Source organism: Procambarus clarkii, chromosome 25 (genome assembly GCF_040958095.1).
Source record: "Procambarus clarkii isolate CNS0578487 chromosome 25, FALCON_Pclarkii_2.0, whole genome shotgun sequence".
Lineage (NCBI taxonomy): Eukaryota > Metazoa > Arthropoda > Malacostraca > Decapoda > Cambaridae > Procambarus > Procambarus clarkii.
In genome coordinates this window covers 44,990,365-45,005,190 of record NC_091174.1, presented here as the reverse complement: position 1 = coordinate 45,005,190, position 14,826 = coordinate 44,990,365, and the positions used below count along the sequence as shown (strand labels likewise).

Below are 14,826 nucleotides of genomic sequence, written 5' to 3'. Positions count from 1 at the left end.
ATCCGCCTGCACCGACAGGCGGCGGGGAGAGCCGATAGATGGAGGAAGAGGATGGGAAGGAGGATCGGAGGGGGACGAGGAAGAAGACACAGGAGACATGACAGACCGGGTTGAAAGAAGGGGAACCCCAGACAGAGGACCAGGAGGGGGACCCCTCGGGAAAGAACTCAAAGGAACAGAGGAGGGGGCAGTGGGCGTATCAGGGTCCAAGGCCCGGAAACGGTTGAGAGTCTGAGGAAGGGGGGAAGGACGAGGAGAGGAAGAGCGCAACACGCGAGCATAAGAGATGTTAGTATAAGGCGGGAGCCGGCGAACCTGGCGCCTCGCCTCAGGAAAAGACAAACGCTCCCGGTGCTTCAGGTTAAGGACGGCCGCCTCAAGCTTGTAATGGACACAGGCACGGGAGAACGTAGGATGGGCTTCACCGCAGTTGAGGCAGCGAGCTTGGGGAGAAGTGCACTCCGACTTAGAGTGACCCTCACTCCCACACAAGGGACAGAGAGAGACAGTCCCAGAGCAGCGGAGGGCACCATGCCCAAACCTCCAGCACTTATTACAAAGTCGAGGAGAAGGAATATACTCCTGGACAGAGCACCTAGCACCAGCAAGAATGACAGAGGATGGAAGGGTCCTACCATCAAAGGTGATCTTCACAACGCGAAGGGGTTGACGGCGACGACCACGAGGGGGACGAGTAAACGAGTCAACCTGGAGGACAGAATGGCCTTGGGCATCAAGGATATGCCGAATATCATCGTGGCAATCCTGCAGATTCCGAACACCGGTTGCAACATGGGGTGGGAGGAGAATAGTGCCAACACTGGAATTCATCTGAACGTTCTTGGAGACCCGAACAGGGATCTCGCCAAGGCAAGATAAGGCAGCCAAGCGGGAAGCCGCATCCTGAGAAGGAGCAGCAACGACACGTGTACCGAGACGAGTGGGGTTGAAAGTAACACACGCATCCACGGAATCTACAAGATGCCGATGGAGGGAGAAATCGTCAGGAGGCGCAGAATCAAGAGGGAGGAGATCAAAGTATTTGGCCCATGAAGCAGGACCAAACAAGGCCTGATACGCATCAGCACGGGAAGGAATCGAGCGAGTGCGGTTGGGGCGCGAACGGCGGTGAGAACCCCTAGAGAGAGAGGGGTCAAAAGGCGCAGTAGTCACAACGAAAGACTTAGCCACACCAGGGGACGAAGTGGTCACCACCGGGGGCTGGAGGCTCGACCCAACCTCAGAGGAGGGAGGGGAGCTGGGGGAAGAAGTCAGGACGGTCAAAGGAGGAGCAAGGTCGGGGCCCAACGCAGCGGGAGCTACAGAGCCTGGTCTTCCAATACAGGCCGACTCGGGGGCTTGGTCGCCCACCCCACGAGCCTGAGAGGGTACAACGGAAACATTCAACGACATAGAGACGAAAAGTGACAAATTCATCCACGAATGTGCCCCCATACCCACCATGGAGCCACAATTAGAGGCAGGACACCCAACAGGAAGCTATCGCTGATCATGCCGGGGCCCCCTAGGGGTGCGTCGTGAGTATACGCCCCACAAACGCCACCTTAAGAACCGTCAGTCCGTCGAGATCGGGTTCAGCGACGAAAGGGGGATTGACAATAAAAGGTTCCCCTCGCTCGAGACGTCGGGTACTACAGTTCTACGGGTGCAAGAGTATGCCTCCTCAAGCACCCGGGCGTCAAAATAGTAGAAGTCCAAAGAAAGAATCCAAAACAAGCAAAAGGTCGGCAGGAAACGACAAGCAGATAGGAGAAGAGGGGGGAGAAAAACGAAACATAAGGAAAAGGAAAAGCGATCCGGCACAATTGGAGAAGACAGCAGCAGGAATGCAAGGCCAGAAAAGGACAGAGGACTGCCCAACGGAGCATCACACTCCGGCAGCCGTCCACCAAGCCCCCTCACGACGCCAACGGGCCGGAAGGGGAGGGGGACAGAGGACAAAAGCTAGAGTTTTATAATTGTTTATATCATATTTACTATGTCTGAAATACAGAGGGTAAAAATTTCAGGGAAATTGATGGGTTATTTACAAAAATACGAGAGAGAACTAAGGTGGGGACGAGAGCTGGAGCTCGTTAACTGTTTTGATCTTATTTACTACGACAGAAATATGACTGTTTAAAATTTCAGGGGGATTGGACTGCTAGTAGCGAAAATGTGGTCTCTGTCAAATTTGGGTCTTCAATTGGACTCTGATTAATTTTGATCATGAACTGGACTCTGAATATTTTGGCACAAAGTGGATTCTGGCAAATTTTCGGTATAAACTGGACTCTGATGAAAATTGGGTAGAAAATGGACTCTGTCAAATTTTTCTCAGATTACAGGACTCTGACAAATTTTGGACTCTGACGAATTTCTGTCGTTAATTGGACTCTGAATATTTTTTGGTATAAAATGGACTCTGTCGAATTTTGGTAGATTACAGGACTCATTACAATTACAGGAAATTACAGGAAATTTGAGCTTAAACTGATCTCTGAGGAATTTCTGTTGTTAATTGGACTCTGATCATTTTTGGCCTTTACTGGACTCTGACAAAATTTTGGTATAAAATGGACTCTGAAGAATTTTGCTAACAAAGTGGACTCTGAAGAATTTTGAGCTTAAACTGGTTTCTGACTAATTTTCTGTCTTAAATGCACATAAAACTAAATGTTATGGCTAAGTTGTCTGTTTTCCTTAACAAAACGTCTAAGACAATATTCTCTGAAAATGATCTTTGAAAAATGTGTGATTGAAAACGGGCAAAGGTTGTCCGTAGAGTTTACCTGGAAATGCGGCGTCCTAAAGGGGATTTTTTTCTGAATTTTTCTTTAAGATTTTCCTACTTATTTTCCTCATAAGAACGCATAACAAACTTCTAAAATCTTAGAAATTTTTTTCCTCATAAGAATTCCCTAATTCCAAATCTGTGACTGCCCAAATTCGCCTGAAAACCCTGGCGGTCTACACACGAATTTTGAATTTCTCCCATAAGAAACCTTTAACTCCAAATCGGCCCTTTTCGCCTTGAATTTTCCCCATAAGAAACCTTTAACTCCAAATCGGCCCTTTTTTTTTTCCAAAGTTCGGTTATTGAAAACAGGCAAAAGTTGTCCGTAGAGTTTACCTGGAAATGCTGTGACATATTGACCCTTTTTTCTCAATTTTTTATATAAGATTTTCCTACTTATTTTCTCATAAGAACGCTTAACAAACCTCTAATATCTCGGAAATTATTTTCCTCATAAGAATTCCTTACTTCCAAATCAGTGACTACCCAAATTTACCTGAAAACCCCTAAGCCATATGGGCCCCTTTTTGCCTTGAATTTTCCCCATAAGAAACCTTTAACTCCAAATTGGCCCCTTTTACCCCAGAAAAAAAAGGGGCCCATACGTCTTACTCCCTACTACTGTCGAGGACCGGGCCGCGGGGATGCTAAGCCCCGAAATCATCTCAAGATAACCTCAAGATAACCTCAAGGGGTGTTGACATCATTAGTTAATAAAGCATTATAACCATTAAATAAATCCTGTTTCAGAACATTTACTAGTGCTCACCTACAACTTAATGTGAGAGCTAGTTATGTTTCCACTGTCAACTGAGCAAAATATCATTCCATATATAAAATAACCAAACCCATGCTATTGATAATGAAAGTGACGACGTTTTTGTCAGTCCTTCTCAAATCGATACTGAAGGAAGAGCGAGTAATGAGACAATATTTGGCAAGAGAGCAGATAAGGAACAGATGAATAAATGAAGGCACACATAACAAACTAAAGGCAACCCTTGGAGAAGATAATGTTCTCTAGTCAGAAGAGGACTAAGGGCCTTCTTCATTTCAGGCTTCTCGATCACGTCGTCATCGATCTTATTCGACTCTGTGCTGTGTTGTGACTAACTCCTTCTCTTCCATTCGTAATATTCATCTCAAACATTCCTTGTCGCTCTGACATCTCTTCTTTATCCTGTTTTTGCCAATCAATATGTGGAATACCTTGAAACTGTTCTTCCAACCATTAATGACATTCATCCGTCTCTCTGGCTTTACTATGTTGATAATATTGTTGTTCTTTAGCTTCACTTATCTAGTCCTTTCCAGTTCTTTCTCTCTTCGTTCAATTGTATGGTATCTTCCACCAATTTCAAAGTTGAATGAAAATGTAATTCCCTCCTTCCCTTCCGAGATATTCATGTTTATAGTTAGGTGACGGGTGGCGCTTACTCTGTCTACCACAAGCCTATGTACAGTGGATAATATACCCTAGCACTGTGCAAACCATGATGGGTTGCACCACCATCATTGCAACCCCATGATGGTTCTGTGACGGCGAACACTCTGTAGTATCACATCTGTGTCCTCTACGACAAGATGAAATCAAGAAATTGAAGATCAATCGATCAGAAGCCACATCCACCATTATTGCCGGCTACCACCCCACTGTAGCTCCTCCTAGCAGCCAATTAGACGTAGTCTTATACCTGGCGAGAGGAGGAGCCGCCTCTCGGACCCCTCTGCCCTCTCATTAGGGGAACAGTATGCAATCAGTGTTTCAGTCACAACCATCTCCGACGCCCAAACCGCTAGATGCCAATTCTGGGGTGATTCCTGCACTCATCCACCTTGCAGACCGAATACCCAAAACCGACCATCGACTGTAAGTCTCCTAAATCAACGCCCTCTACGCTGCAAATGATCTGACATTCATCATCGCTCCTGGCGTCGTACATTGTTACGGCCCTCTCGGGACGCAACGGGGTTCTTACTCTGATGTAGTTAGAGGAAGATATATATCCGGCCCCAAGCCAGTAGAGGCTATCAAGGGATGCGATCCGTGACGCAAGTAACTTAAAGGGAGTAGGGAAAGAAAGGTAAGAACTTAATATAATATAATATAACCATCACCATTTAAATATATAAAAGTAAAACGTACACAAGGGGGAGGGGTATTAACACTTTACAAAGGGGATCAACACTGTAGTCTTCTGCTGGAGACTATGGATCCTCGAAGCTAGGTGCTGAGTCCGCGGTGCTTTCTTCGTGGCCTCAAGACGTGTCCTCTGAGAACGCCGAGCCTACCCTGGCCACAGGTCAGCCACAACACAGGTCCACTGGGGGCACCGTCGTGGAGGCCGTCAACCACACGTCCAGCAGGTCTGCTGGCAGGTACTGAGCCACCAAGGCTGGTACGGCCACTCCACAAACGATAAAAGGGGTATGCCCTAGACAGGAGTCTCGTGTGATATCACCAATCACCCTCCTGTCCTCAATACCCCAGTGGATTATCGTCTCCAACCGTCGATCCCGGGTAAATCCTTCCACTGCCACTCCACTGGCAGGCTTAACACACCACAGTGTTCTTCCGGGGGGACGACGTCACAACAGCTGCAGCAAACTGGACAGTTTGGAGACTGGCTGCCTCGGGTAGACTGACTACACCTTCAACACAGTGGTCCCAGGTTGGCTCTGTAAGCAGACACGTCATTAATAACCGGGACACTAATACACCACACTCACAGGCTCAGATACAAACGCCCGACATATCCACTCCCTAGATGGCGCTGTCGTCGGAGCACCACCTCACCAGAGGTCAGGAGCGGCGGTGTTGAGCGCTGAACCAGACTGGAAACTGGTCCTCGAGGCCAGTACACGCTGTCCTCACTAGGTGTCGTCGTTCGTTTGGCGGGGGTTTCGGGAGCTGACCCACAGATGGCGTGTTTGTCACTGCTCCAGGCACGGACGCTGGATCCGGGTTCGTAACACCTCCCCACCAAAAAGAATTTGGTTTGGGGTTCTATAAAAAGAAACACAAACCAAATTAGTACGACGACACAACTCCAAATGGACACACATGCTTTATGATCTGGAATAGCGAGGCTGTTTCGTCCACAAAACTGTCCTACTGGGCAATTCCGGCTCAATGGGAACTTTAAAATTGAAGGCGATGACCTGCCTGACGTAATCTTCCACGTCTCCACTGCGATGTCAAGCAGGGGCGTCATCTCACCTCTCTCGAGTACGGAATGGTTTCGACACGATCTGGGGTGACTCGACACTTCTCTATGTCGTGGCACCGATGATGGCTGTCCACAGACGGCATTTCTGGTGCCGGTCCGATGGTCCTTCAGGGAGGCAGGAACCTGGAATACAGGGGTCTGATAATTCAGAGTGATCGCGACAGTGGGTAAGTCAATACTTACAGCATACCCTACTAGGTTCACACCTAGTCCCAACAGGGCTGCTTGTACGTCGCAGATGGCATTCACTCTGCCACCGTCAGGTCGACCAACGTTCCGCATAACGCTGCATTGAGGCTCAGCTATCACGCGAGGGGTGTCAACCTGTCGGAAACAGTCACTCAATTTATCACATGTCGTACCTCCTGTATCAACCATCACCTTCCAGGTCCCTCCTTCAACTGCAACACTTGCAGTGCAAATCTCTAATCCCAGGGACCTCTTCTCGATGTTCACGGGAGCCATCATCCTTCGGGTCGTCCACTGATCCTTACTGAGAACACAGAGAGCACATAGGAGAACAAAACAAAATACTGCTAAGAAACATGGGGTCAACTGAGGGATATGCTTCCCGAGCCAGTCATGTCCATAGCCGGCAACATCCACTAGCCTGGCTTGGACCGAAGAGGGCACTAGACCTTTTGAACACACCTCACATACCTCTGAAGTCTGGGGAATCTCTGGCTGGTTCAATACACGCTGTACCTTGCCATACCGCAAGTACACATCCGCCTTCGCTCCAGACTCGTTGGTATCTGTGGGTGCCTGCACACAAGGCCTCTCTTCGTGCTCAGGTACCTCTGCCTTCTTAACTTCATGTTCCTTGTCGAGAGAATCAGGAGACACTGCTAGAACGCTCTCAATCTGTAGGCGAGAGGACAAATTAAACATAGTTACATCCGGGTCTGTCTTTACCTGGACATTACCATTGCCTGTAGACACCTCCGACCTTGCTGTTCTGGCTGACTCGTCCGCTATCTTGGGATGATTGGTGCTCCAATCGGTCATCAAGTCGTTGGCTAGTACCACGTCGATCCCAGCCACAGGGAGGGTATCGACTACTGCCAACTCACATGTGCCGCTGAAATAAGGCGAGTCAAGATGTACTGGCACTAAGGGGGCGATATACTGCGTCCTAGGAAACCCAACTAGGACAACCTTTTGTCGCCCATCCACACTTACTCCCTCGGGTAACGAGCTCTTCACAATCAGGGACTGGGCTGCTCCACTATCTCTGAGCACTACAATTGATCTACCAGTATGATCACTCGTTACATACCCGGTTGAAGTGTGAGGGGCCAACAAACTTGGTCCTTCCTGCGTCGTCGTAGACTGGTTTCCTACTGGTGATGTAACACAGCTCATCAACATCACCTCCCTTCGTGCGCTGCCACCTCTTCTGCCTCGGCACCTAGCAGCTATGTGCCCTTTCTGCCCACAAGTCCAGCACACCATATTCCTCCTTGGACTAAGGTGTTTCGGACTACTAGGACTTGTTCTTCGGGGGCTACTTGGGGGAGTCTTCTTAGCACGTTGTGGGACGGGTCTTTCTTCTTCGTCGTGAGGTCTGTCAAACCGGCGCTGGTAATTCCTCGGGACGTACTTAGCAGACGGCCTATGAGTCAGGATATACTCTTCAGCCATGGTGGCTGCTGCACTCAAAGTCTCTACCTGCTGTTCCTCTAAGTACGTCTTGAGGTCTCCAGATAAACAATCCTTGAAGTCCTCAAGCAGAATCAGCTGCTCGAGGTCTTCCTTGGTCTCCACCTTCCGAGATGCACACCATTCTTGAAAAAGTCGCTCCTTGATGGTGGCGAATTCGGTGAAAGTGTGCTCTGAGGTCTTCTTCAGGTTTCTGAACTTTTGCCTATATGCCTCAGGTACCAATTGGTACGCCATGAGCACCACTTTCTTCACCATATCGTAATCGCCGGAGTCGTCAAGGGATAACGTAGAGTAGGCAATTTGGGCCTTCCCAGTCAAAACCGACTGTATCATGATGGCCCAATTCTCCCTTGGCCACTCCAAAGAGGCAGCGACTTTCTCGAAGGCTGCAAAGAACTTCGAGACTTCCCTCTCATTGAATTTGGGGACCATTTTGATATTTCTTACCGGATCGAAACCGCTTACTCCAGTTTGTCTCTGTCCAGCGCCTAGTCGTAAAACTTCTAGTTCATGTTGTCTTTGTCTTTCCTCCCTTTCTCGCTCTCGTTCTTCTCTCTCTCGTCTCTCTTCTCTTTCTCGTTCTTCTCTCTCTCTTTCTCGTTCTTCTCTCTCTCTTTCTCGTTCTTCTCTCTCTCGTCTCTCTTCTCTTTCTCGTTCTTCTCTCTCTCGTTTATCTTCTAATTCTAGACGCCTCATCGCCAATTCCTTCTCTTTCATCTCCATTTCTTTATTTTTCATCTCCACTTCTTTATCTTTTAATTCTCGTTCTACTTCTAACTTCTTCCACTCTATCTCGCGATTGATCTCTAGGGCACGCATTTTGACCGTTAGTAAGCTGATATTAAGCTCACCTGCATCACTGTCAACGTCGCTGCCCTTATCTTCCTTTTCCGTGGAAGCTATTTCCTCACCTTCCTTTGTACTAGGAGTCTCGCCTTCCTGTTTCTCTTCTGCCTTCAGGTGCCGGTGAACCTTGGACAAGATCTCCACACGGGAATCACTGGCACGGATCTTTATCTCCAGGTAGGCGCTCACTAGTACAAGCTCCGGTTTGCTCAGATATTTTAATCTGGCCAGACAGTCCACTCTGTTCAGAAAAGCCTGAACATCGTCCAGATCATCGATGGTAGCTTTTTCTGCCATTGTTACAGATGGAACACTTAACTAGCACTTAACACTCTGCTTACACTTTAGCACTTAACACACCGAGCACTGTTCTACGCCAATATTGCACCAAACACTGCACTTGCCAATATTGCACGTAATCACTCCGGGCACCGCACTACCCAGTATTGCACTGAGTCCAAGCGAACACTTCGCTCTACAATATTGCACTAAATCACTGAGCACCGCACTAGTCAATATTGCACTTAATTGCTTAATCACAGCGAGCACCGCACTGCACAATATCGCACTTAGTCACTGAGCACCGCACAGGACGTATAACGTCACAATCGTCACACAGGGGGAATTATATACAGGGATTACGCCACTTCACCACCCCTGTCAAACATACTTAACAAGGGGACGGATCCCGCTGGGGATGCCAATTATGTTACGGCCCTCTCGGGACGCAACGGGGTTCTTACTCTGATGTAGTTAGAGGAAGATATATATCCGGCCCCAAGCCAGTAGAGGCTATCAAGGGATGCGATCCGTGACGCAAGTAACTTAAAGGGAGTAGGGAAAGAAAGGTAAGAACTTAATATAATATAATATAACCATCACCATTTAAATATATAAAAGTAAAACGTACACAAGGGGGAGGGGTATTAACACTTTACAAAGGGGATCAACACTGTAGTCTTCTGCTGGAGACTATGGATCCTCGAAGCTAGGTGCTGAGTCCGCGGTGCTTTCTTCGTGGCCTCAAGACGTGTCCTCTGAGAACGCCGAGCCTACCCTGGCCACAGGTCAGCCACAACACAGGTCCACTGGGGGCACCGTCGTGGAGGCCGTCAACCACACGTCCAGCAGGTCTGCTGGCAGGTACCGAGCCACCAAGGCTGGTACGGCCACTCCACAAACGATAAAAGGGGTATGCCCTAGACAGGAGTCTCGTGTGATATCACCAATCACCCTCCTGTCCTCAATACCCCAGTGGATTATCGTCTCCAACCGTCGATCCCGGGTAAATCCTTCCACTGCCACTCCACTGGCAGGCTTAACACACCACAGTGTTCTTCCGGGGGGGACGACGTCACAACAGCTGCAGCAAACTGGACAGTTTGGAGACTGGCTGCCTCGGGTAGACTGACTACACCTTCAACACAGTGGTCCCAGGTTGGCTCTGTAAGCAGACACGTCATTAATAACCGGGACACTAATACACCACACTCACAGGCTCAGATACAAACGCCCGACATATCCACTCCCTAGATGGCGCTGTCGTCGGAGCACCACCTCACCAGAGGTCAGGAGCGGCGGTGTTGAGCGCTGAACCAGACTGGAAACTGGTCCTCGAGGCCAGTACACGCTGTCCTCACTAGGTGTCGTCGTTCGTTTGGCGGGGGTTTCGGGAGCTGACCCACAGATGGCGTGTTTGTCACTGCTCCAGGCACGGACGCTGGATCCGGGTTCGTAACATACATGCGGCTACTACCAAGAGAGAGACTCCAGCTTCAAATATCAACGTTCCAACAGAGGCACGAGCTGACATGCTTATTACACCGAAAGAAGACGCATCTCCCCATACGCTTGCTCCAGATGCAGCCACAAGCTTAGCACCAACTATCAGCACTCCTGCAGCCTTGCTCCACCAGGTCCTCCTACTTCAGCAACTACATCAACGACTCCAGCATTAACAGGTATAACACCAGCTTCCACAACATCAGCAACATCACCAGCCCCTACAACACCACCGCTGACAATTGAACAAGATCAAGATGGCGAACAAGACCCTTATGGAACCCGACTCTACCAGACTGAAACTTGGAACAAGGAATTCGAGGATTGGAAAAAGAAAGACCCAGATACGAAAAAACACTTCAATACACTTTGAGGCGTCTACAATACACCGACATTGTGTCATTAACTTCCTCAACACAGACATCGTGCACCTACAGTACTACATTCGAAGCACTAACACCAAGACCACTGCCGGAGTTCAGACACGTTGCTAAGCCTAGGGGACGGCCAAGAACAAGATTAAGATCAGGCGGGGTAAAGCACCAAGCCCACACAGATAAGACTCAGCCACGTCTCGCCCCATGGTCGCCAGCTTTCAAGCCGTCCAACCTACCTGGTTGATGGGGTTGATGGGGTTCTGGGAGTTCTTCTACTCCCCAAGCCAATCCGTACGTATCTTCGTCACCCAGTTTGCCAAATTCTTTGGACATCGCATCGTATCATCCTTTCATTAGGAGCCTGTTCGCTCAACAGGTTTATACATGGGAGATCAGATCAACCGTTCGTATCAAGGCTCTGGCACACAGTTGAATAGTGGCTCATCCTGTTCCTTATATCATTGATACTTACATTTGTACTAGGCACGTCAATTGAGAGCCTTAATGAACCCTAGGTATTAAGGTTACAGTGAGAGAGAGAGAGAGAGAGAGAGAGAGAGAGAGAGAGAGAGAGAGAGAGAGAGAGAGAGAGAGAGAGAGAGAGAGGGAGGGAGGGAGAGAGAGAGAGAGAGAGAGAGAGAGAGAGAGAGAGAGAGAGAGAGAGAGAGAGAGAGAGAGAGAGAGAGAGAGAGAGAGAGAGAGAGAGAGAGAGAGAGGGAGGGAGGGAGAGAGAGAGAGAGAGAGAGAGAGAGAGAGAGAGAGAGAGAGAGAGAGAGAGGGAGGGAGGGAGGGAGAGAGAGAGAGAGAGAGAGAGAGAGAGAGAGAGAGAGAGAGAGAGAGAGAGAGAGAGAGAGAGAGAGAGAGAGAGAGAGAGAGAGAGAGAGAGAGGGAGGGAGGGAGGGAGAGAGAGAGAGAGAGAGAGAGAGAGAGAGAGAGAGAGAGAGAGGGAGGGAGGGAGGGAGGGAGGGAGGGAGAGAGAGAGAGAGAGAGAGAGAGAGAGAGAGAGAGAGAGAGAGAGGGAGGGAGGGAGGGAGGGAGAGAGAGAGAGAGAGAGAGAGAGAGAGAGAGAGAGAGAGAGAGAGAGAGAGAGAGAGAGAGAGAGAGAGAGAGAGAGAGAGAGAGAGAGAGAGAGAGAGAGAGAGAGAGAGAGAGAGAGAGAGAGAGAGAGAGAGAGAGAGAGAGAGAGAGAGAGAGAGAGAGAGAGAGAGAGAGAGAGAGAGAGAGAGAGAGAGAGACAAAAAAAATTGACCACACAAAGAACTTTTAAATTAAAACCACACCTTACAATAATGTTAAACAAGCACCTTGTTTTGCCACACACATTACACCACTCACATGCGAATGAACACATATAGTGACACAACCGACTATACTTAAGAACAAAATAATTTGATAATGTTGTTTGTTAACCAGTTATATTTGATTAATGTTTTCATTAGTAGTCAAGTGGATTCTATATTTAGTGTGATCCCATTAGGTTATCATGGTCGTGCAACTTTAGTGTTGTGTGAAGTGTGACAGTGTGTGTGGGTCCTACCTCTGGCATCAGCAATATTAACGTCGACGTTCAGCATCAGTAGAGTCTCCACCACCTTTCTCTGTCCTCCAGCGACAGCAAAGTGCAAAGGTGTCTCTCCTAGGCTGTCATTGGCGTTGATGTCCATTCCAGAATGGATGAGCGACTTCACCAGTTCATTGTCACCCGAAAAGGCAGCATGTAAAAGGTCACTTAAATCTGTCAAAAGTTTTAAGCACGTATTTACTTCATTTTCATGATTCGTCAATCTAAAGTTACTTTCGAAATAATAAGCTGAAAAACAAGAATTTGTTTAAATATTCAAGTGAAAAATAAAGATAATTAAATTATTACACAATTTTTAATTATTATGTTATAATATTTCTTGTTTGTTTGTTGGGTTTCTTACACAATTACACACGCACCCTACAAGTTAACTATCACGAATAACCCGCACCCTACCTGATCATATAAGCTTATAATGACATAAATAATATTTTGACCGTTTGTCAAATATACAGATGACAATGTCCTCTTTCCACGAGAGGTTATCTCAACCTGCTATCATGAGATATGATCAGGAAATATGTTATTAATCTCAGTTAAGCAAAATACAAATAATATTTTGCTTTTATTTGTATAGTTCTTATGTGGCCTTCAAAATTGCAGAAGGGTTTCCTAGAATCTCAGTTCCTTGCACCTTAGCTTCAGTTACTAAATAACATCAACAATGTCAAAACAGACTCAAAGTTCTTAGAACTGTTTAGGGTACAACCCACAATGCAGTGTAACGGTCAAAATACCTAAAATTATATGTTTGCCACATATTAGATCTTTGACAGGCTATTGGGCACCAGCCATAGTTCTTTATCATAGCAACAGTATTTATAAACATGAACAAAATAAACATGCAAAATAAAGCTCTCAGAATCATCCTTGGCTGTCATATAACTATGAAAGTTCTTAATATGATCAAGGAATTAGATACACCTAGTATCGAATATTTAATATCAGAAATTAATCTAATGATAGAGCTAAAGGTGTTGCGTGGTAAGGAAAATAATATTGAATCAGTTTAACATTTAAAACATATATGCAGTGGAACTAGTGATTTTGAATGCATTAAACGAACAGCCATTCACATTAAACTTTTTGTGCTGCATGAGGTATGTAAAGATTAAAAAGTGGAGCACTTCTTTTCCCCCTAGCAGACAGCAAAAATCACAGATACCATATGCACTTATGGATTTCTCAGTTACAGGCAGGGGTGGGTAGTCCTGTCATTGTTCATCAGCTCTATGGAAATAAAACTGGAAGGAATGTAAGAGTCAGTAAATAGACATCCACCTTGTAAACTGACCTGGTGAAAAATTGAAAACGTTGCAGTAGACAGCTTACTTCCGACTCCTTCCTCTCATTACCAGAAATAAATAGCTTACAATCAAATTGCAACGTGCTTGTCTCTAAAGCCAACATATATATGTGCATGTTTAATAATGTAGACAATATCAAGTTGTTGTGGATCTCCTCTCGCAGTGAACAGCAGGATCTTGATAATGGTGATACCCTATCTAAGTTTGCAGCACATAAAGACTATGTTTGATACAGCCTTGAGATATCAAATAGCTCTAAAGAGTGACATTACTTAAAGCTATTAAGTTTTCAAAAATATTTGATCCTTGTTTATTTTTAAGCGAGGGCTGACAATCAGTATAACGAACTCAGTATATAGGCAAGACCACAACGTGTCTTTCTAGGCGATTAACAATGCACAAAAAACAGGGCTCCATCAAAGAACATATAATCGCCACACACACAACGAGACGATCACCAGGAATATTTTAACAAGCAACACCGAAATAATTGATATATACAATGACAATTGAAGATTAGAAATCAGTGAAGCGCTACATATCAAGAAATCTAGACCAGCAATTAATAACCAGCTAATACCCCTGACGCAATGCGTCTCAGACACAATGGGAACAAAGGTGTATTGACCTTCCAGTCGCTTGTACGTGATTGACTTTGCTATGTCTCTGTAGTTGGCCGCCCTACCTGCCTGATCAGCACTGAAGCGTAGGTAGGTGTCATCCAGGGTGGATACACACGTGTAGTCCCACATCAGCACATCAGTTTTTGCCCCTCTTTCAGGAGTATATTGTGATGCCATCTGGGCAAAGTGCGGGGTCATTCGGGTTTTGGTCCCCTAGGATGCGAGGTTCTCTCTCTGCTGAGCACTGAGCAGAGACAAGGCTCCTCTTGAAGATGTCATTGACCTCGTTGTGTTTTGCATGCCAGCCGTTTGTGCTTCTGCAGTGCAACCCATGCAATCCATATTGGTCTGCTTCCACCCTGTTGCAAATACACTTGTATTCACTGTAAATTGGGTCACCAAGGCGGAAGGTCACTGCTAAACGAAGGGATTCTGGATCTAGACGCGTGACCGTTGCCGACATGGGTACTGCCAGAAGGAAGTACCCATGTCGCCCGCCTCAGGGCATGCACTGCTCTGAGGTGGGCTTTCTCCTTGTCTGATGTTGCAGCGCTGAGCATGGCATCAGCTATTTTTTCCACTAGTGGGTGGTCCCAGCTGGACTGTTTATGTTTTTT

General features: G+C 47.0%; 1 protein-coding gene across 1 annotated transcript in view; it reads right to left on the bottom strand.

Moving 5' to 3' along the window:
• Window positions 1–12,944, bottom strand: part of LOC123751276 (26S proteasome non-ATPase regulatory subunit 10) — a 51,326-nt gene extending 38,382 nt beyond the window's left edge. The window contains exon 1 of the mRNA XM_069331124.1: window positions 12,235–12,944. Within this exon, the coding sequence (XP_069187225.1) occupies window positions 12,235–12,361 (127 nt within the window). The 5' untranslated portion in view covers window positions 12,362–12,944. The remainder of the gene's footprint in view (window positions 1–12,234) is intronic.
• Window positions 12,945–14,826: the final 1,882 nt, after the last annotated feature.